The sequence below is a fragment of the Bombyx mandarina genome, chromosome 07 (genome assembly GCF_030267445.1).
Source record: "Bombyx mandarina strain Sakado chromosome 07, ASM3026744v2".
Taxonomy (NCBI): Eukaryota; Metazoa; Arthropoda; class Insecta; order Lepidoptera; family Bombycidae; genus Bombyx; species Bombyx mandarina.
Genome location: NC_143214.1, coordinates 9,362,766 through 9,386,418, shown reverse-complemented (window position 1 = coordinate 9,386,418; position 23,653 = coordinate 9,362,766). Strand labels below are relative to the sequence as shown.

The 23,653-nt window shown below is 37.8% G+C and overlaps 1 protein-coding gene across 14 annotated transcripts in view; it reads right to left on the bottom strand.

The window, feature by feature from the left end:
• The window catches only part of pyd (zonula occludens-like protein polychaetoid), a 128,838-nt gene that overhangs the window by 5,598 nt on the left and 99,587 nt on the right, over positions 1 to 23,653 (bottom strand). For 6 of the 14 annotated variants that reach the window (XR_016323332.1, XM_089728719.1, XM_089728728.1 and 3 more), the window contains 23 exons: positions 17,355 to 17,530; positions 16,841 to 17,028; positions 16,256 to 16,525; positions 15,538 to 15,714; positions 14,669 to 14,732; positions 14,436 to 14,586; positions 13,324 to 13,456; positions 12,978 to 13,121; positions 12,667 to 12,839; positions 12,219 to 12,390; positions 11,706 to 11,922; positions 11,264 to 11,444; positions 9,271 to 9,495; positions 8,979 to 9,147; positions 8,053 to 8,162; positions 7,020 to 7,175; positions 5,521 to 5,642; positions 4,307 to 4,426; positions 3,657 to 3,788; positions 2,473 to 2,611; positions 1,753 to 1,866; positions 1,069 to 1,171; positions 226 to 301 (listed from right to left, as the gene is read on the bottom strand). Coding sequence is in view for 13 of the 14 variants with exons in the window: in XM_089728719.1 (XP_089584845.1) it covers positions 226 to 301; positions 1,069 to 1,171; positions 1,753 to 1,866; positions 2,473 to 2,611; positions 3,657 to 3,788; positions 4,307 to 4,426; positions 5,521 to 5,642; positions 7,020 to 7,175; positions 8,053 to 8,162; positions 8,979 to 9,147; positions 9,271 to 9,495; positions 11,264 to 11,444; positions 11,706 to 11,922; positions 12,219 to 12,390; positions 12,667 to 12,839; positions 12,978 to 13,121; positions 13,324 to 13,456; positions 14,436 to 14,586; positions 14,669 to 14,732; positions 15,538 to 15,714; positions 16,256 to 16,525; positions 16,841 to 17,028; positions 17,355 to 17,530 (3,512 nt within the window). In the remaining variant the exon portion in view is untranslated. The remainder of the gene's footprint in view (positions 1 to 225; positions 302 to 1,068; positions 1,172 to 1,752; positions 1,867 to 2,472; positions 2,612 to 3,656; positions 3,789 to 4,306; positions 4,427 to 5,520; positions 5,643 to 7,019; positions 7,176 to 8,052; positions 8,163 to 8,978; positions 9,148 to 9,270; positions 9,496 to 11,263; positions 11,445 to 11,705; positions 11,923 to 12,218; positions 12,391 to 12,666; positions 12,840 to 12,977; positions 13,122 to 13,323; positions 13,457 to 14,435; positions 14,587 to 14,668; positions 14,733 to 15,537; positions 15,715 to 16,255; positions 16,526 to 16,840; positions 17,029 to 17,354; positions 17,531 to 23,653) is intronic. The other 8 variants (XM_089728722.1, XM_089728721.1, XM_089728724.1 and 5 more) reach the window with 8 other exon arrangements.

Below are 23,653 nucleotides of genomic sequence, written 5' to 3'. Positions count from 1 at the left end.
ACATACTTGTTGACAAAAACTAGCCTCTGTCCCGAGTACTGGCAAGAAGCTCAGCGGGCGTGTTTTTTTTTAATATTTGTTTTTTTTTTAATTTTACATTTTTTTTTTAATATTGATCGTCGCGATACTTCGCTTAAACAAACTAGCCCTTTCGCTCTTCGACGTGTAAAGTGAAATGTAACAGGACTCGGTATTTTTGTACAAAAGCGTTCTCGTGTGACCTACCTCAAGTTGTGCATGTGTTGAGGTTTTCTGTACAGTTCAAAAGCTGAACCACGTTGCTCGCGGCTTCCTGCTAAATCTGCGTAGATTATTCAATATTTATTTCGGTTATATCTTTATTGTTTTTTTTTATTGTTTAGATGGGTGGACGAACTCACAGTCCACCTGGTGTTAAGTGGTTACTGGAGCCCATAGACATCTACAGCGTAAATGCGCCATCCACCTTGAGATATAAGTTACAACGGCTGCTCAACCCCTCAAACCGAAACGCATTACTGCTTCACGGCAGAAATAGGCGGGGTGGTGGTACCTACCCGAGCGAACTCACAAAAGGTCCTACCATAAATTGTATGATTATTTTCTTCCAGAAACGATGTTGTATACTTTGCAATTGGCTAATTTTTTTTATAATATGGCGCTGGGCGAAATTGTGAAGCAAAAAAAAAGTGGTAATAAACTACTGAAATTTAATTAAAAAAATTTTTATTCCCATCCGACTAGTCCATTAGCCATCGTTGTGTATTTGATGCTTGTCTTTTATTATCACCATAAATGACGTCACACGAAATGAAGTTACGTTCAATGGTATTTCGTTCAAGACTGTGTGCTTAGAGCGAGCTTTTTAACATCTCGATCATGTAAAAGTTAACTCAAATTTGTATGGAGTTGGAACAGCGCCCCTAGCGGCAAACGAAGAGAAGCTGTTTCAACTTCATACAAAATTGCGTTAACTTTTACGCGAACGAGAAGTTAAAAAACTTGACGTGTTTAAAACAAACTGTGTGGCGGAACAAAGTTCGCCGGGTCCGCTAGTGAAAACATAAAACACTTATATGTAGGACTCACCGATGAGGTGAGGGTTATGCGGCAGGTTGATGCCGCGGTGGTGGGATGGGGGCCCGGAGTACGGCGGCGACTGTGGCGGCATCTGACCACCGTACATATTTTGCTACGGACACACGTAAAAGTTGTCTTTTTACATAGATCCCAAAATTTCGTTCGATTATCAACTGCCTACATATTTACTCGGGATGACTCGACAGTTTAATTAAATGACAATACATTTTGAAATTGTTATTGAAAGTATCCAGAAAATAAATACATTCCGAAATATATATCGTAAAATACGATATAAATACGACAGTATTCATAAAAAATGTCACCCCTCGATATTATGTTCTAGATGAAGGATGAGCAACATGCGGCCTGAATGACATTTCTAAAATTTAATTTATTTTGTCGACTTTTCTCCATCAATTCGCTTTTCTGTTCTTTTCTTGTTTATTTTTATCTTGCATTAAAATTTATACATGATTTTTTTTTTCAGTTTTATATTTTTTTAGTTTTATAAGTTTCGTAAATTATTAACCAACGTGCGGCCCGCCAAAAAAATTAAAATTACATTTGGTAATTGATTACAAAGGTTGCTCGCCCTTGCTCCAGATTCTTCTTCCAGAACATGTTTAAGCTTCTTAGATAGTAACGCCATCTACAATTCGAGGAACATAACCACCGTTGTTTATATGTTACCTGGGGGTAGTTGTGGTTGTGGGGGCGGTGCGAGGGCTGCGACAGAGAGTGCTGGTGCGAGTAGTGCGAGCCGCGACCGGCGCCCGGGGACGGCGGCCGGACCGGCTCCGTGCTCTGTGACCGGAACACATCGAGTCAGACGTGTGTGACGAGGCTTATCGACCGCGCGGGTGGGTTGGGGGGGGGGTATTGAACGTAGTATAATATTCGCACATACGGTGCTATAACACCACTTGTGCAAATTATTTAATTTTAGAATTTGAGAAGAATTTGAAAATTCAACATCTTATTATTATGAAATAAAATGATAATATTTAAACATCTCATTAAGAATTAATATTATAAAATTGGATTTTCTCAAACTCAGTTCAGTTATAACAAGAATTGCATGAGTGACATTATAGTACTGTATATCCAATATAGTTGTTGCAAAGTACGACTGCGCCGCCCTTAGTTGAGTGAGTGACCAATCTGTACTTAGATGAGTGGACGAGCTCACTCACATTGTTAAGTGATTAGTGAAACCCATAGACATCTACAATGCAAATTCCGCCACCCACCTTTGAAATAGGAATTGTAAGGTCTCAGTATACTGCCCCACCCTTCAAACCGAAACGCATTACTGCTTCACGGCAGAAATAGGCAGGGCGGTGGTACCTACCCCTGCGAACTCACAAGACGTCCTGCCACCAGTAAAGTGCACCGGTTTATAGTACTCACCCCGTTCCTCGGGTGCATGCCGCTGTCCGGGGGCCGGTAGTGTTTGGGTTTCGGCGGCGGCACCGGCTTGTACGGGGGCACGGGGGCGGCTCCTCTTTGGTTGTAATCTGCTTGAGATGCCGAATTCGTTCGCCCGCTGCTGTGTGACAACCGAGCGAGATGAGAATAATATCATTTGTGTTATTATTATTTTTTTCTACCTATGCTGATAGCCTTGAGAGGCTATTTCAGTTTCACCCTAACGTGTAGGTGAGCTCACGGGACTCAAACCTAACGATGTTGCTAACACTGGCCCTGGCTAGAGCCGTGCTTCGCAGAATCTACCACCGGATCGGAAACGCGACCTACTGAGTAGATCCGGCGAGAAACTCAGTGGGCTGTCTGTGGGTTAATTTATCGAGGCCTTCGTCGCAAGCGACGGGTTCGGCGAGGACGATCATCGGTGCTTGAGGTACCTAAAAGCACCGTTATTGAATCGGGAGGATCCGTAATGACGTGTTTAGGGCGATATCGACTGTTTACCATTCGGTCCACAGGATCGGGTATGGAGTTGTGTATTATATATAGTACAACAGTATTGATTTATCCGACGAGTCCTTAGCATGTAGAGGGTTGTTACAAAAATAAAATAGGGTGAAGAACCCTATTTTATTTTATTTTTTTATTTTTGTATAAAATCCCATTGATGCCTCAGTAAATCATCGTTTTTTTTTTTTTTATGTGAAACATCTATAGATATTATATAAAACTGATTGCTGGTGTCGCGACGCTTGCCGTGGCGACGCGTTGCAGCGCTATATGATAGTATATATTATTATAAACACAGTGTATTATGTATTAGCGTGTACGGTGTGGCGAGGCGTCCCTTTACGCAAGCGACTGTTTCTTAATATCAACATTTTATTTTTCATTATGCCTAATGAATTTCCTATCGTAAACTATCCATTTATGCATCTATTCCTATTCAAAATAATATCAATGTTTCACATATTATTATGTCAAGCCTTCCCGCGATGGCTAATTTTTATTATCAAATGTCAATGTAACTGATCCAGGCTAAATGTTCGTGTAATGTGTGGCCGTAAATTAAATAAAAAAAATAGAAGTGAAAGTTGCTATAGCTAAAAATAAATATTTCAGTATCCGTTACATGACATTATGATCAAGATGATAAAAACACGTACCTATATTTAGCGTGGTCGTTAGTTGGCACGTTCGGTAGCGAAGGTCCTCTGGCGTGCATGGGCGCGTGCGGACTGTGCCCATTCATGGGCGGCGGACGATTCTGTTGTGGACTCCTGTATTCTGGGGGCCTGCTTTAAATCGCAAAACAAAATCAGAAGTTGCTCTTAACAACAAACTTAAAAAATATTACACACTAGTGTATGTATTTGACACACACACGTATACTCTTTGTTTATTGTTAAACTTTTCTTATTGCTGATAATCTGTGGTCAAATTGAGAATAGATTAAACAATATTTGTCTTTATTAATATTTGTCTAAAGTGTAGTCTTGCCGAAATCTATGATTATAGAAGTATAATAGTCTTTGACAATAGAATCATAATAGTGTTCAAACTTTTAATTTCAATTAATTATAGTCGAATTTCGACTACCGGGGGACCAATAGTTTCAATTAATTATAGTCGAATTTCGACTACCGGTGACAATTAGTTTCAATTATTTATAGTCGAATTTCGACTACCGGGTGACAATTAGTTTCAATTGTTTATAGTCGAATTTTGACTACCGGAGATCACTAGTTTCAAATAAGTAGAGTCGAATTTCGACTACAGGAGGACCACTAGTATATATATATATATATATAAATACCTGTAATTGTTCTCAGGGCCTCTATAATCCAGTGAATTGTGTTCGTGCGAGTTCGAGTTCCTGTGTGGGCTCTGTGTGGCCATCGCAGCCGGGTTCGGTGGAGGTGGCGGCTCCATTTTACTGGTAAAATTGACAGAGCAATTCAACGGTTTTAGCAGCAGACTTGACAACAACACTAATGACGTTTTTAACACTCAACATTCCATAACGGGTCAAATAACCCATTTTGAACTTTAACATTGAAAATGCACATTTGACTTCAAGAATTTTTCTTATCAATTAATCTACAATTATTTTACTTTTTTTTGTTTTGTTAATTAGATAATTATCATATACCGTTATCTACCCGCTATGATAGAAATAGGTACCAGTAAGTGTTGATGTGATTAGTCTTAATACCGAGCGTGCTTTTTTTTAATGCGATTTTAATATTGTTACGCCGGTAAGAGTAACGCCATCTATCGCCGAATAATCGAACGAATTTCGAAGGATCTAGTAACATCTAGAACTCTCGAGAAGTAAAACGCCATATATTGTCAGATAGCGGAAACACACAATACTAGACTTTTGTGGAATATTCTCGACGATTCTAGGGATTTCGTCTCGACTATAAAAGTTTTGCAGAGATGACACGTCTCTAATCAGCCTAATCAGTCAGTCAATAATCGGAACTACTCGAAGCGAAACAGCGAACGGATCCCCTGAAGCGAAGCGGAAGAAGCGAATTGATAATTTTAAAGTGTTTGAAGTGTTCTAAGTGCTAAAACAGTGTTAACTTGTACTTGGGTACTTTTTATTTATTTATCCCGAACCCCAGCGCGTAACAACAGCTTGGCCTGTATGTATATATGTAATGAAATGTTTGATTTTTGAACGTCATTTTCGCAGACTTCAATACGTCCGATTAAGTTGAAAATTTTGCACACGCATCAAGGATAAAATTAAATCTAAAAGTGCTCATTCTCACGATTTATTCAATCGCATAAGCGGGTACCCCAGTCCACTGAGTTTCTCGCCGGATCTTCTCAGTGGGTCGCGTTTCCGATCCGGTGGTAGATTCTGCAAAGCACGGCTCTTGCTAGAGTTCGTGTAAGCAACACTCCCGGTTTGAGCCCCGTGAGCTTACCTACTAGTTCGGTCAATAACGCCTCGAGGTTACTAGAATGGGAAAAAAAAATAACACGATTTATTAAATCGCATAAGCGGGTACTCACATGGAAGGCGGAGGTGCAACTTTGAGATCGTCCGGTGCGTTAGGCGGCAACCGGGAACCGATCCCCGCACCATTGTTCGATGAACTGTATTCGTATGAGGGTGTGCCGTCGTATGAACTCTGCTGTTGAAAGACATTACGTTTGAGGAAAAACACGAGATGATCGTAACTAAGCCCATTCATATCCTGCCCTTCTCCCAGTCACCTGGGGTCGGCGCAGCATGTTTTCTCCTTCCATACTCTTCTATCATATACCATTTCTTCGCTCATTCCCCTCTTACCCATATCGTCTTTCGCGCAATCCATCCATTTCTTCTTAGGTCTATCTCTTCTTCTATATTCTTCCACTTTCACAGTTAACATTCTCTTACCAACCTCATTTTCATTTCGTCTCATCACATGTCCATACCATCCCAAACGCGCACTTCTCAGCTTCTCTAGCCCTGGTGCTCTTCTTTTTATTCCTTCTCATGTTGTTCTAAGTTTTGGCAAAAAAAAATATGACCGGCCTCCTGCGGAACGTCAACCCTCCTTGGGAATGCTTTTGTTGACCTTGGGCCGAGGTTTTATTGGCCTTCTACGACACCCATGAGCTAAGTTTGGGTTGGGCGTATTCTTAGACGCCCACCACACGCACAAGCCATTAGTGGATATTTAGAAGTGCCAATGTACTTATCGAAGGATAAAAATAGATTTGTTTTAAGTGATATTATAGTTAATACGCAATATTTATCTTAGAAATTCAATGTTTTATTTGGTATTAGTATCAACAATACGATGTTTTCTTTCACAAGTATTCTAAAGTTTATCTAAATGTGATGGTAATAGTCAAAGCAAAGTATGAGCATTATAATAGTCTAGTGAAAAATGACAACAGAAGAATTACTTGACTCTCAATTGTTATACTGAATTTACGATGATTCTTAATAGGTATTTGCATTTATTATAAATAACATTAAAATGAATCGTGGATATGGAATATTATTAATATTAATTAGAAAATGCTGCGTAACGAATTAAAATGTGTCTTGGAAATATCTTATAGTGGACAATGAAGGTTGTGACGTCACGTAGCTTAATCTACGAATCTCTTGTGTTTAAAAAATTACCGCTACAACTAACATAGTAATTTCTGGACGATTCGATGAAAAAAAATTGTTTTGAAAAATACGACTTCAAATATAATCTAATACTACGCTAGAGATCAAAGATTCTAATAAAATATTAGGGTCACTTATTAAAAGAAAAAAATATCACAGCCTCATAGATATTGTTGCACATACCGTTGCAACATACCTGCTATATTTTTATATTTTCCAGAATTTCTGTAAATTAAACGGTTGTCTGGAAGAGATCGCATTTAACGATAAGACCGCCTATTGTACAAATGTATCTGCTTTTTTGATTGTTTTTTGAATGTAAATTGTGTTTTGGTGTGCAATAAAGTGTATTCTCTCTCTCTCTCTCTCTCTCTCTACTGTGAACTTAATTTAAACTCACTGGGTTGCCAAGATGCCGATGCCTATCTAAGGATCCTTGGCTTTGAGTGGGCTGAATGATCATGCTAGTCGGACGCGCAGTGTACGTTGAATTTTCATCACTTCCGGGGTCTTTGGGTGGACCGAATAGACGCTCCTGGGCGCTTGGACGATTGTTCTAATTGGAAAGAAATTGACGTTAGCATTTTAACTATATATTTTGACTTTTTGGCGGAAACGCGAGAAGTGAAGTTGTGTGATTTGTTTTATTTTGTCTATTTAGTGTTTCTTCAGGTATGAATGTGTAATAAACGGTGGTTTATTAACTGTTTAGTATCTGTGAAAATGCACGAATGTGGGGAAAATGAAACAAAGCCGCTGAACGTAACTTCACGGGTTCTTCCAAAAAGTTAACTGAAAAAATTTCAGTAAATGACCACCATTTTATTTATTTATTTATTACACTTCATGTAAAATTTACATTGGCGGACTTAATGCCTAAGGCATTCTCTACCAGTCAACCAAAGGTAGTGCTGAGTAAATAGTTTTACTGAGATTTTACTGAGATTATATTTCATCCCATATCATCTCATCTAATTTCATTTAATTTAATGCCAATTGATTAATAAGTTTCCTTTATTTTTATTATTCATAAACTGTAAATAATTAAAAGGGCGAATTATAAAAATGTTTTTTTTTTTTGCCCTTGTAGGCAGACGAGCACACGGCCCACCTGATGGTGAGTGGTTACTATCGCCTATGGACTTCACCAATGCCAGGGGCAGAGCCAAGCCGCTGCCTACCGAAAATACTAATTGACGCTGGCTAATGTACAAACCGTGGCGGAGCCAAAAAATAATGATAAAGAACTACATATTTACAAAACCCCTAACCATTAGTATGAAATAATAAGAAATGTCTGTGATTCCTGTCGAGAATTGTATGAATATTATATAAAAAAATATAATAATAATAATAATAATATAATAATAAATTGAGGTTATTTTTAGAAAGCATTTAAGAATTTGTATTTTAAGATTGATATTGATATTTACTGGTGGGTTGTGTCGAAGTGAATGCGGTGGTCGTCCCGGAGGCGGTGCCGGTAGGAGCACTCCTCCTGCCGGTCTGGTTATGGGACCGCCACGCGGAGGCAATTCTGGAACTGATAAATTATACACCCTCGTGATCCTGATTATGTTACAGACAGGAATAACGTTGTTACTGGTTTTGAACTGAGCAAAGACATAATAATTATACAGAAAAAATATAAATAAATACGTACTTAACAAATGTTCACGATTGACAACCACGGTGAAGGAATAACATCGTGTAATAAAAATCTAACCCGCAAAATTAGAATTGCGTAAACACTGGTGGTAGGACGTTTTGTGAGTCGCGCGGGTAGGTACTACCACCCTGCCTATTTCTGCCGTGAAACAGTAATGCGTTTCGGTTTGAAGAGTGGGGTAGCCGTTGTAACTATACTGAGACCTTAGAACTTATATCTCAAGGTGGGTGGCGGCATTTACTTTGTAGATGTCTATGGGCTTCAGTAACCACTTAACACCAGTTGAGCTGTGAGCTCGTCCACCCATCTAAGCAATAAAAAAAAACGAAAAATAATTGTTATTGCACATACATCAATTGATGCGCTAGTTTTTTTAAGGGATTTTATAACCTGGTAAGACTACTAAGGTACTACCTGGTAACTAAGACCTTAAGGTCAAAGCTTATTTTAATTGAGGCGCGAGGACAATGATCTCGATGGACGCTTTCGTCATGCATTGCACATTTTTATTTACTGCGTGAATATTTTAACGTCATGTTTGCTAAATGAGTGACGTTGTAATTAATGTCTGAGCATCGGTAACACCGGTTGGATCGTGGACCTTCTGACCGTATAAAGCAATAAAACAAACTTTTCTCTCGCCAATGCTAAGAAATTATTTACAACTTGCTTTTAAGTACTTCAAGTTACCTGTTCCATATAATGGCGAGTGCGGGGGCGAATGTGTCATAGGACTGCACTGGTACGGAGGTGCGTCATTGGGTCCCATATTGTGATTCATTTGGCTGTGATTTTGACTATTTGTCTGACCATTGCCGTTGGCAGCGAAACCGTACTTGCTGTCTCCGTAGCCACTTTGCTACAAAATAAGAGGCTTGAATTGATATATTTCGCGCGAAATACGGCATTTCAGAAGTGCATCTTAGTAAATAGTGCTCGATTCATGCATTCCTGTCTTGATTAAGGTCCAAATAATACCAACCGTGTAAGGAGGTGGCACGGCGTCGTTCATATGGTTCATGTCTTCATCGCGATCCAAATTATCCTGAGTTGTCGCTATGGAGGGGTCCGAGGAAGACTTCACTAGTCTCGGAGCGGGTGGAGGACTAACTTCCAAATCGCTTTCAGGACTTGAAGCATACGAGAGTCTGTTCTCGGTACTCGACGACATTGAAAACAAAAAGTCGTCGGAGAGAGGCTCCGGTCGCTGTTCCCGCCAAGTCACCATTTTGAGCACGTCCGCCATTTTGTGTCAGCGTCCAATAGGGTGGGTTATGGAATGGGGTGAAAACAATGAATGATCGCGTTTAAACACATCACAAAAAAAAGACAAGATTTTAGCGTCTTGTGAATGATTAATGAATTTAATTTTAATTTGATAGTTTACACACCTCTGATCAAAAGTAAAGCCAAATAAAAACACACATTTAGAAAAAAGGCTCGTTCTCTGTGAACATTTACTTTTGTTTTATAAGCTTTAAATTTGATCAGATATAGAGGGAAGTGGATTTGTACACTGGTCACTAAATTATTAAATTTACAAAATAAACACACGCTTTTAAAAAAAAACCAAACACCGCTAATTTTCATAGAATTAAAAAACTGTTAAGTGAAGCAAAATTATAAGCTTGATAAACCAATATCATTAATCACTATTTATAAGAAAGAAAGAAAAAGTTATATATATATAGCAAAATTCAAATACCAAATTCTTTTCGTTACTTGTGCAATATTTAAAGGATGTGTAGCTGAACCTAGACATAGCCTAAGTGTTGTTCTGAAATAGGTTTACCAAAAGCAGCCACGACGTCTTTTTCTGCCCCAGACCTATTGTCTTTCTCGTCTTTTTCCAACTCTTCAATTTTAAGAGTAGGTAAAGACAGATTTCTGATTTTGTTCAAAGATCTTTCCGAGACCGTCGGCAGAGTTCTGACCTCACTGAACCTCCCAGAGTTTAGCGTCGGTTTAGCTCCACATTTGCAGTTCGGAATTCTGCATATTTGTCTTAAAGGTTTGTCTAAGCTTTTGTAAGACTCTGGCATTTCCTTTTGAAGCCTCGCTTTCCATTCGGGAATTTCGTTAGCACTTTCGTTTTCGGTTACAAAAAATGAAGCTGGTCTATATTGGTCCGACATGGTCGGAACAACTGATGACGGTCTTTGAAAATTGAGCATGGCAGGCTTGTTACTAGTTTCAAGAACACTATACGGTCTAAACGCATGCGGCTGAAGGGAGCTGCTTCTTGTGTAGCACTGAAGCTCTGAGCTGGCATTTAATGACGACTTCAACTTAGGTGTGGATTTTTTTTTAAGAAGTCTTTCGTCGTAATGGTAACTGGTCAATGTATGTCTATTTTTGTTAGGCATGCTATATACATTATTAGGCGTGCAAGGCGCTAAAGTCTCAGCGTAATAGTAAGGCACTAGATGATTCCTATTAGCGTCATACAAATGATCGTGAAGTTTAGTATTTGTGAGAGGCAGGCTGTGGGGTGAACTTATGGGGCGATTAGAGGACTGCTGGTACGTGTTTATGGGATAGGATATGGGATAGAATGCCGGATAAGGGGACGGCGGTATTGGGAAGTATATGTCCGACACCATTTCAATGTGCTACGCGAGACAGAACAGAAATGTTTTGTTAATAAATTTATATTATGATGCTTCCAAAACGTGGATGTCACAGAATGACTGTTACTTAATTTTTTTGCGCATCCACGTTTTGCCGTTAAAGACATACATACATACAAGAAATAATATAGAGAAACACATTTACCGGATGCACCTTTACCAAGCTACCACCTCGAAGCGTGATGGCATCTACTGTTTTAATAAACAAATACATTAAAATGGTTCCACATCGATATCCAGTCACAACCAAGGAAACAAATACTTAAGTAATGCATTACTTTATATATTAAAAATATTCGTAAAGAGCTGAAATATGTTATTTATTTTTATAGAAATCGCACTGACCTTTGTCTCCGACACCCATAGCTGTTGCTGTTGGGTCCTTTGTATCAATTCTACAAGCTTATTAAACCACGTGTTCTGGTTAGCCTCGCTCAATGTTACTGTGTGCGTAAAAACATGTCCCCACACTCTCTCCATGTGTTGGCACTGTTCTAGAAGCTTCTTCGATGATTTATGGGCTGATCTGTAAAATCGAATTATTATTAATGGTATATTTTATTTGTAATTATCTGTTAATATTCTCACACTATGAATGGTAGCGCAGGACTGGATATTATGACCAATATTGGGGAAGACCTAGGTCCAACAACCATTTGTAAATGAATAGTGATAAAGATGATTTTTTGTATAATCTGATGCTATATATTCTCCATGGATTTATTTTATAATCTAACAATATTTAAAATAAGCCTTGACTTCATCACAATCAGATTATTCAACTCACTTTGGTAATCCCGATCTCAGTTGTTTGATAATATGTTTGTTGTCGGCTTTCAAAAATATAACGATGGGATAGAACTGTGCATAGTTTAATCTGTCGACCGCATTTGGAGTAATGTCTAATAGGGCGTGTTTCCCTCTCTCCATAATATTCCTAATACTTGATAATCGGATTATTCCTGCAGATTTTGTTTTACTGTCCTCCAAGGAACTGTCCATTTCTGAAAATTAATTAATAAACTCAAGTTGATTTAAGCGAGCGCTTTCATCAAATACCTCTGCGAATTGTAATTCATAAGTTTTAAGTTATATACAAATAAGTATAGTAAATTAAAAAATTTGTTGTATTCGTGTGCATAAAAGACATCGATTTTGAATTTCAATAAGTAAATTATGTGTTACAATATCGAATTTTAATTTTTTTCTTTACTCACTTGGATGATATCATAGTATTCGAATTTAGGGACTACCATGGAGGCGAGTTTAATAAGTACTAATGATTATTGATTTCGCTTACTTGGTGATGAGAATTTATCAGGATTTTCAGTAAGCAGCCGTTCTCTGGCGATATCTGAAACGGCTCCTAAAACTATAACTGGCCGTATGAAGCCTGGCTGTTTTAACACTACACGCTCGTATGCTGGGAATTTACTAATGCTATCAGACAGCACCACTTCATCCCAATGCTCCTGAAAAATCAATCACAAATAAATTTTCATACTCTTACTTTGTACCTCGCTGAAACCGTTATTAAAAAATATATTACTAATTTAACGATTTGAGATTCAGCATATCTAATCCAATAATAATTACTTACGTTGTATTATTTTTTAGTAAATATAACATATACAATTTTGTCAAAATAGTTTTTAACCTTCCAGACCTAAATTTCACTAAAGTTCTGATAGCATTTTATTTTATAAGAGAATATATTTTAAACACTATGCATTCTATCCTATTCTAACCTTTCCGAGGCTCTTGCTTCGTCTATGCGTAGATCTTCGCCTCCTAAAGAAATTGCTCTTTCCATCATTTCCTGACATTTCTTTCTTTGTCGCATTGAACTGTGCTGTAGCTAGCTCTTCAGCACGCGCCTTATTAGGTATTGTCCCTTTCTGGACTTCTTGATTATTTCGGCCTAGTATCAAAATCAGAAAATTAGATTTTATTCAATATTTTATAAATTGATGTCGTTTTTTTAATGGGGCAGGAGAGTAAACGATTCCCAACTTATAATTTACTGCTTGTAAAGCTAAATTTTCCAGAAGGATCTCACCTATCCGATAAACTTGCCACGCTCCAACAGTGCCGTTATGTAAAGTATCAACGACGTGGAAGACATCGCCGCAGCGAAAAGACATTTCCCCATCAGTCGGCTCCGTGTAGTGGAAATGAGTTTTTACGTGAAATGAATCACCCGCTGTAATGAAGTAAATGTAGTTTAAGTAAGACCAACTGAATTGTAAATTAATGTGATTTTTATGAATATATCAGAAAATATATGGAAATTTATAAATATTAATGAAAAATTCATTTTTCAAATTCATATTAATTTGTTTTCATGCTATTTCTTCGACACATAATTTATTTTTATATTTTAAAGCGGTTATATAGAAACATACGCATCTGTCCACTGGCCACAGCGTTGTATTCATCAGGCGAATGTTGGACTATGAGGTCGATCCTATCTTGTAAACTCAATAGAAACAGCACTGCTTCTTCACGGGTAACACCTTTCATTTCCATGTCGTTGACCTGGAATTTTTTGGTTTAACGTGTAATATTTTTAATATTAATCATCTTTACAACATTTATTTTTTATTCTTTATCAGTAACTTTATCTGTCTTTTAAAGTAAAATAAAATTATGTATTAATTTTGTTAATAGTAGTCGAAACATAAGTAAACTAAAAAAAAAAAACTAAAATTAAACTACGCACTTTTGACAGTACTCATGAGAAAAATACTGGTGATACCAAATGTTTCCGCATATTAACTCAATTCCGAATATTTTTTGAAATTGTACACTTTTAATGCGAAAAGGCGATATGTCAAAATTATGACCACTTAAACAACAAGTCCTTGAATAAATCATTAAAATGTATTACATGTATATTATATTGTGTGTAATTATGTCTATGTATGTATTTTACTATTTTATACATAGGTATATTAAATTGTAGTATGTGTATTCTATAATACTGAGATGTTATTTTAAGGAAGATTTTTGTTTTGAGTTTGTTCTTTTTTTTTTGTTTTGTTGTTTGTTATTCTTTTGTCAATGCACCTAACATGCATTATCTCTGCACCACCCTATGGTCGACTGAAAGAGAATGCCCATGGCATTAAGTCCGCCTGTGTACAAGTTTTGTTTTGTGCATAAAGTATAAATAAATAAAAAAATGCGTTAATCAGATTTAAATTGTAACGTAACAATTGAATATGCAATTTCGAAAAGGGCACATGTCGCATATTTTGTCAAATACGTTTTTTCATATACGTATAGTTTTGAGGCTTACCTATACCCATTTTATAATAATTCCAGTAATTTTTAAATTGCTAATTAACACTAAAATATATCTCAAAAGCTAATATTTTAAATTTTACACTGCTTCAGAAAATAATCATTTTTTTTCATTTCCCGAACAATTTACATTTTCAGAGATGTGCCCCTTTTCGAAATTGCATATTCAATTAAAATGTTAAGAGTACCATATGTATTGTTACAATCATACCTTCAGTATTTTATCGGCTGGTTGCAGTCCCTGCAACGCCGCAGGGCTGGTCGGTTGGACTCCCGATACGAAGACACCCGATCGATTACCACCGCACAGTCGCAACCCTACTGATCCCTCTTTTTGGAAACTTATTAATCTTGGTTCACTCCTGAAAAAACAATAATACAGTGATTTAAAACCAAATGCACTAACGTACACATTAGAACTATTGAATGCGATCATTAACTTACGGTGGTTTGTTCCTTTGATTCATTGCTTCTTCTTCATACAGCTGTCTTCTGCTGCTGTAGTAATCTGCAAATAATATCATGGAATTATTAGCTTTAGATTTTGTCTCAACTATAACGCCTAATTTGCCTCTATATTATACCGAATATACATAGAGGGATCTGACAATTGATATTATATTTCCAAATATTTCTGAATTAATGCAACTGTATTGGATGTATGATATTAAATTAACCTTTTCATTAGATTACTTTTTTTTAAAAATTTATTGCTTAGATGGGTGAACGAGCTCACAGCCCACCTGGTGTTTAGTGATTACTGGAGCCCATAGACATCTACAACGTAAATGCGCCACCCATTGAGATATAAGGTCTAAGTTCTTAGTATAGTTACAACGACTGTCCCACCCTTCGAACCGAATAAATTCTTCACGGCAGAAATAGGCGGGGCGGTGGAACCTACCCGCGCGGACTCACAAGAGGTCCTACCACCAAAACTTACTTAACTATATAGCAACTATATAGTCAAAATAAAGCACACTAAACAAAAATTATCTGTGTAACGCAGCGTTCCGTTTCGCGGGGCAACAGTAGCCAAATGGGATATGATTCAGGTCCGTGCCGCGACGACCTACCCCGCGCTATCCGCGCCCGCGCACCTATTACATCCCCTAGTAGTGCGCCAGATTTTGAAGCGGCAAACACGCTTCCCCGGTCGATACCGGAACTGACAACCCGAGAGTCTCATGCTAGTCGGGCACCCAACATTAAATCTGAATGTTTTCCTTTGTTTCTTCATCCAGCGTTGCCTTTTCAGTGGTTTTGTTATAAAACAATTAAGAAGGTAAAATCAACCTCTTGTTTTCACCTACCGTCATTTCTGGGTGGCGGCGGTCTCGGGGGCTGTTCCACTTCGTGCGACATCGGTCCTCTCCTCGCGTCGCCGGAGCCGCCCCTGACCGGCGCCGCTACGTACAAGTTCTGTCCGCTGCTAGAATACGCCGGAGACAACGGTTCGGCCCCAGGATACACGTTATGGGACGGAGCATCTGTTAAGAAAATTTGAGTACTGAAAATTTTCACTTTCCCTTTTTGGGATTTTTTTTTCTTGCTCAGATGGATGGACGGGCTCACGGCCTGGTGTTGACTGGTTACCGGAGCCCATAAACATCTACAATGTAAATGCCGCCACCAACCTTGAGACATGAGTTTTAAGGTCTCACTTTTAACAGTACAACGGCTGCCCTGCCATTCAAACTGAAATAGGCTGGGTGGTGGTACCTACCCGTCCGGACTCACAAGACGTCCTACCACCAGTACGTTTTATGGGCACAATTTTATATAGTAATTTTGCGCTGATATATGCACGCTTTTGTTTACTGACGTAGGTTAGGAAATATATTTCATCTATAACTAATAAGTAGACAAATAGTAAACATGAATTGTCTTAAAAAATGCAAACAAATAAATGTGTCGCATAAAAAATGTATCAAAGCTTATTATATCTTTGTTTTCTGCCGGTTTGTCAGTAAGCTTGTATCAAAAAAAGATATGTCGTAATACCAATCCGCACCTTCAAAGACCACTTACCCAAACTACTGTAATTGTTCTGATAGTTCCCATTCGTGACCGTTTCTTCTCTTATTAGTTCTCTGGTCACGACCAAGTTCAGTCGGTCCTTACAAGATTCCACTAATTTTCTGGCCTCTTTCAGTGTCATAGCATCAGTTACAGGCGTATTATTAATCCTCGATATGACGTCGCCCTCGCACAGGCCTTGTCCGTTTTGGTTCAGCTGTTCTCTTGCTCTCATCGTTAACTCTTTTATATACAATTTACATCCAAGCACGACTCCGAAATCTAGAATAAGTTTTTTCTTAACTTTCAAACTAGGAGAGAAGATTTTCAGCGAAATGGTTTCCAAAGCCTTAACTGAGAAGTATCATAAATCTTGCCGATTTTAATAGTATGTATTAGACGACATGTTGTTAGCGACTATCCAAAACTATTTCACTGAGTAATGCTATTATTGGCGAAACAGTACTGAGTACAGATCAAGTCAAATCAATGATGATTTGTGGAGCAAAAGCTTGTCAAAAATGTTACAACGGGACATATAACAGTCTATAACAATACCGATACCGGATTTGATGGATCTAAAAAAATATAACTGACCTTCTTTCTTCCCATTCCTAGAGAGGGCTAGTTTAATGGTGGTGGGAGCAGTGGGTGGTGGCGCTGGAGCTCTCCGTCGAACCACCAGTGACACAGCCGCGCCCGAATCCCGCAGTACCTGTACAGCACGCGCATACTCCACGTTCTCAAGGGACACGCCGTTCACAGAGACAATCCTGTCATTCACCCTGGAACATCATTACGATACACATCACTCATAGATCCAGCAAAAACAATAAAAAATCAACTTAAGTTTAAACTTAAAACGAAGATCACGGTCTAAAATATACTTGGCGACTTTGGGTACTTAAAGCTAGATGATAAAGATGGATATGATGGATGGACAAAAATGGACGATAAAGAAGGACCTGGATGTCATAGATGACATAGCTTGGAAATATCAAAAGTTGGCTTCTCAACAAAACAGTAGGAGAATTGTAACTGGATGTATAAAAATAGAGGAGCTATGTGTAACAAACTCCATTAATGGCACTTAAAGTAGAACAGCACTCACTGGAGTTTATCCTCAGCGGGACCACCACGTAACACATCCGACACTGCTATAGAGGGATCTCCACTCGCGAAGTGAGGATTATCTCTCCCTCCAGACACAGCAATGCCGAAGCCGTATCCTTGCACTCGGTTCAAGCGCACACGATGTGTCTCCCAGCCAGTGCTGCGTTCTGCGGTCTGTGGGCAATATTAAATATGTTATAAGTAATTGTAAAAAAGGAAAAATGTGCTTAATTTTTTTTTAATGTCCTTGTAGGCAGACGAGCATACGGCCCACCTGATGGTGAGTGGTTACCGTCGCCCATGGACTTCAGCAATGCCAGGAGCCGAGCCAAGCCGCTGCCTACCGATCTTCATTTACTAGTGTCTCCTCATTTAGTGTCTCTTCATTTACTAGTGGTAGTACAATTAAGGTGTATTGCAAGGCGCTCACACACAGGTACCACCACCTTTTTTTTTTTTTTTTAACGCTGGGGAATCCATTTACGGATACCCGGTCGAGGGGCGTAACGGACCGGGTTATGTCGGACTCCGGCGCCTCCTAAGAGGAAGAAGGGGAGAAGACAAGGGCCGAGGTCCTCCACCTCCCCCAATTTCTCACAGGAGACTACGCCTTGAAAAAGGCGCGCGGAAGCACTTGCCCCGCAGAACGACCACCGACTAAACCCCATCGAGCTCCACCACACCGACTACACGAAACTTACGGTACCGCGGTGCGCGCCGAAAGGTACCACCACCCTGCCTATATCAGCCGCAAAACAATCATTCTCTTCATTTTGGACAGACGTTATTAAATATACTTTGAATTTGATGTTTCAAAATGACCGGTTGCATTTCGGGTTTTGGGGTCTTCGGAATCCACTGATCGACTCATACCGTATAGTAAGTAGTCTGCCAATCTAAAAGGAATGCAGCGACGACGCCGAAGACGAACTTCTTAATACTTTTAAACATTCAAAACGAGTAACATGAATATTAAATATCGACATATTCAGACAGTCATTTTATATTCTATCCACGCGATCGCGCTGTAGCCGCTTATAAAATTCTTAAGAGTTTTAGACGTTGAATAATTGAATCTTAAAAAAGAACTTCAGTTTATGGGTATTTTAGTATAATTTAGAAAAATGTATATTGTTAATCAACCGCTATTGAGTGTTTTAAAAAAAATCTTGCTCATCACAAACTTAGGTATAGATCACGAAAGTCCTAGTATTTATTGATGTAGAATTTATATACAAATCGACAATAAAAGGAGTTGGTCAATTTAATCCTTTAATGTTCGGACATAGAAGCGTTTAAAATTTAAGGTGGAGATTGAGAGAGGGAATCTTATCCTTTTCTCGTGAAGCAAGTTTTGGTTTAGAATTTGTATGGCACGCGTGAACATTGTATACTTTGGTGTTCATTTTTAAAATACTGCTATCTCTGTGTAACGTGTTTTTTTTAATGACCCTTTACATTTTTCTGCACCTCAATGACTTTACTGACATCCGAAAACAGAAATAAAACTGCTTTTACTATTTAACCTCGCGTTTATCACTGTCGTAGGTACATCCGATGTGACGAGCACTTACCAGTTTTCATGGTCACTGAGGTTCAAATATTAATTGAATTATCTACGACTAAGGTGTAATTCGTCGACATTTGAATATTGTATTAGCTAGTCTAATCTATATATATAAAAGTGAATTGCCGTTCGTTAGTCTCGCTAAAACTCGAGAACGGCTGGACCGATTTGGCTAATTTTGGTCTTGAATTATTTATGGAAGTCCAGAGAAGGTTTAAAAGATAGATAGAAACATGAAAATGCTCGGAATTAAATAAAAATAACAATTTTGTTTTCCCTTTCATGTGTCTCCCGTCGGACGGATTCCTTTTGTTTGTTTAGGTTTTTTTGTTTGTTTAGTGTACAAAAGTTTAGGTTTTTTCATTTATCGATTGAGGCACTACGAAGTCTGCCGGGTCAACTAGTTTTGTATAAAAAATACTTCTTGAGTTTTACGCTTCGTTTCACGTAGAAATAACCGATAATATCTTGAGGTCTGGCAGTTTTTTTTTAGTTGATTTTTTATCGTCACGAGGAGAGGATCCCTAATGTTAGAAAAAATACAGTTTAAAAAAGGATATTTGAGAGAAATAAACTATTTCTATCAATCATATCGTTTAACGTTTTATGAAAGGCGCTGACTTCATGACGCTAACGTTTCAGATTGCTGTAAGTACGTGCGATCTTGAATGTCATACGACTTCACATAGTTTAATCTCATTGAGGGAAAATGTATAAATGGATCAGAAATTACAATAATACAGACAGGGCCTTGGAACTGCGATACTTTAAGACAAAAAAAAATTGTATGGAAACTAGCGACATCTTGTAGCGGATGCCCAAAAACTTATATGTTGTGAAAGTTAAACTATTTAATTATTGTACAACTAAACACAAAAAATTAAAATAAAAAAATATCATACGAGTCTTTATTTGTTATAGACAAATTGATTAAATTCTATCAATTTGTGGTTTCTGAAAATTTACAAAATCCTTCATTAAAAATAAAATATTGGATAGGTAATATGTTACTGCCATCTACAGGAGCAATGAGAAACTAATCAAAGCGAAGCCATCTAGTGGCCGACGCCCGTAAACATTTTTGTTGAGTGCTTGAGTTGCTTATCTATAACTAATTTATGTTTATTATCTATGATAATACAGGACGGGAACCCACACCCTAGTTGATATTCAACACTTCTTATAGTCCACAAGCATCATAACTATTCTAAATACTCGTATTTAGTGCGTTGAGAGTTCACACGTCATTACGGATCCTCCCGATCCATTAACGGTGCTTTTAGGTACCTTAAGCAGCGGTCACCGTCCTCGCCGAGCCCGTCGCTTGCGACAAAGGGCTCGACGAGTAAATTAACCCACAGCCACAGCCCACTGAGTTTCTCGCCGGATCCTCTCAGTGGGTCGCATTTCCGATCCGGTGGTAGATTCTGCGAAGCACTGCTCTTGCTAGGGCCAGTGTTAGCAATACCTCCGATTTGAGCCCCGAGGGCTCACCTACACGCTGGGGTAACGCTGATATAACCTCGCAAGAAAAAAAATGAGAGTTCATTCACATTGAAATCGCATACAGTTTTCAAAATTGCAACGGATACTATGTGAAAACATTAATATACAATGCGTTGTCTATGGCGTATGGGTGAGACGACCGCTGTATTCGTATCGATTGAGGCGACTAAGTCAAACCCTCAAAAGCTTTTGGCCAGTAGACAAGTAACCTTTTTAAAAAGTAAATAAATATTTCATATTATGTATTCATGAACGATTTTGACGACGAGCCGATAAAATCAAACTAAAGTTTTGTAAATACCCGTAATTACAAGTGGCTTAAGAATGACTTTAAGAATCAAAAGCAATGAAAAACGATCTTGAATAATATATTTACATTAATTTAGGTTGATTTACAAGCGCATAACTTTTTAGTGATCGAATTTAGCATAGTAATATGTTTCTTATATAAGTTTTTTATAGCAAATTGAAGAAATAAGCTTAGTTGATATATTTGATCATGCAAAGTAATCGTCAGTGAGATTATCATAACGCCATTTACGTCCTGTCATTGTTTTATCGAATTTAAATGAAACAATGCTGATACGATCAATATTAGGGCTGCCATCCCTTTTGAATAAAGCTTGAATACATATTGAGAATTGACTTTTTTATTGCTTAGATGGATAGACGAGCTCACAGCCCACCTGGTATTAAGTGGTTACTGGAGCCCATAGACATCTACAACGCAAATGCGCCGCCCACCTCGAGACACAAGTTCTAAGGTCTCAGTATAGTTACAGCGGCTACCCCACCCTTCGAACCGAAACGCATTACTGCTTCACGGCGGAAATAGGCGGGGTGGTGGTACCTACCCGTGCGGACTCCCAAGAGGTCCTACCACCAGTGAAAAAGAAGACTGAAAAAGAGACTTGAGAATTTTAGTGAAAAATGTTTGTCTGTATTTTCTGATAGTATTCCAACAAAATCCTTTTTTTCGGTCTACCTCGTGAACTAAATTTAATATCAGAAGAGTGACATATAGTTTAAATACTCTGGTGATACAATTTTGATCTTTTAACTCGATAGCTTTTAACAAAGATATGCTTCAATTTCCCACTAATATCGTCCGTAACGTAACCATAACAATGACAAAGATTATGAGTACAATAACCCACTGAGTGTCCCGCTGCAATTTCTCAGTGGATCACAGTCCCGATCCGGTGGTAGATTCTGTGAAGTACTGCTCTTGCTAATGCTATAGTAGAGTTATTTTGTCGCTGCAGTTTGGGTCTTAAAACACAGCCGGGCTAGGGCGGTGAGCATGTTGCGCGGGCGTAACGCCATTATCGATAGAAACAAATGAGTCATCGAAGGCAGTCATAGTATATATGTTGAAGAGAAATTTGTTTTTGTGCATTCGTTCTCTGAATTTCTTTAGTGACACAATGGCTACTCCTTTGTTTTGTACCAAAACGGCACAATTTATTCAAAATAATATTTTGCCTGTTGGCATCAATATACCAGCACAAGCACGTGTCGTTATCAACAATGTTTTAATTTTTTCACTGTAATGAAAATAGATCCTAAAAAGTTACAAAGTGTTAATTTCTGCCGTTCCCGTGAACAAAACTAAATACACTATCGATAACGCTTATCGACAACAATAACGCGCATCTCTATACCCGTCCATAAGGCTCGTGAGTGGAAGAGAGAGCGAAATATTCGCTTCTCCGACTTTTTATGACCCAAACTGCAGCGACAAAATAACTCTACTATAGTGTAAGTGTTAGCAAATTCTCTAAGGTTGAGCTCTCGTATCGGCCAGAGCGTAGGTAGCTGGTATAGCCTCTTTAGCTAACAGCGAATATGTAGGGAAAGAAAACAAGTACATATAACGTAAAACATAAAATAATATATATAGCTTACAGACAAGTATTATTTTTGCAGAACATGAATACTTACAAATAATTACAATAAACAGATACAATATACCTATAAGTTTACATATAATATGAAAATGATTTATATACCAATATACAAACTTACATACAATACATACTAATATACTTACATACACATAATAAATGAATAAAAGAGATTATCTCGATCATCAAGTGGGTGCTTTTTTTGTTTTTCTTTTTTGTTTAATCACATCCCTGTTTCATGTTACGACTTGTCGAAGGGCTAAAGACCTCGCCAGTTTGAGACTGGCTCGGGACAGGACAGAACTTGATCGGAACACGACCTTGCTCAAAAGTTAATGAAACTATTCAAGATTAGGAACCAGTGACCGCGTGACTCACTGGCATCGGTCGGTCACTTTAGAACTTTTATTTCGTGCCTAAAATTAAAATCTATGATACCTTTTAAAATATATTATACCTTAATGGTGGACAGTCAACACTACAATGTGGAAAGGGCTAATTGGTAAAAGAAGGCTAGAGAGACCGAAAAGACGATGGGCTGACTACATAACCGAAACAATAGGAAAGGACTGGCTAACTATCGGCAAAGACAGAGATCAGTGGAAAGGACTAGAGGAGGCCTTCACCCGCTGAGGGGTCCATATCCAATAACAAAAACTAACTCTTACTAACATTTAGACAATAAGCCAAAAATTAATAACTAACTAAACATTAACAAACAAATACCACATTTGCAATGAAAATTAATAATAAGGAAATACATTTTTTTTTAAATTATACCATAATACCTACACTTTCTTCACATTACAATTTACCTACGTATTAATCTATTTTATTGAATTAAATTGTAAATAAGTTTAGTCTGTAATGTTGGCATTCGTCAATAATACGAGTATCTGCTTTATAAAGAAGAGTAATTTCATCAATAGCAATTGCAACATTACAATTTACGTATTAATCTATTTTATTGAATTAAATTGTAAATAAGTTTAGTCGGTAATGTTGGCATTCGTCAATAATACGAGTATCTGCTTTATAAAGAAGAGTAATTTCATCAATAGCAATTGCAACATTACAATTTACGTATTAATCTATTTTATTGAATTAAATTGTAAATAAGTTTAGTCGGTAATGTTGGCATTCGTCAATAATACAAGTATCTGCTTTATAAAGAAGAGTAATTTCGTCAATAGCAATTGCAACATTACAATTTACGTATTAATCTATTTTATTGAATTAAATTGTAAATAAGTTTAGTATGTAATGTTGGCATTCGTCAATAATACAAATATCTGCTTTATAAAGAAGAGTAATTTC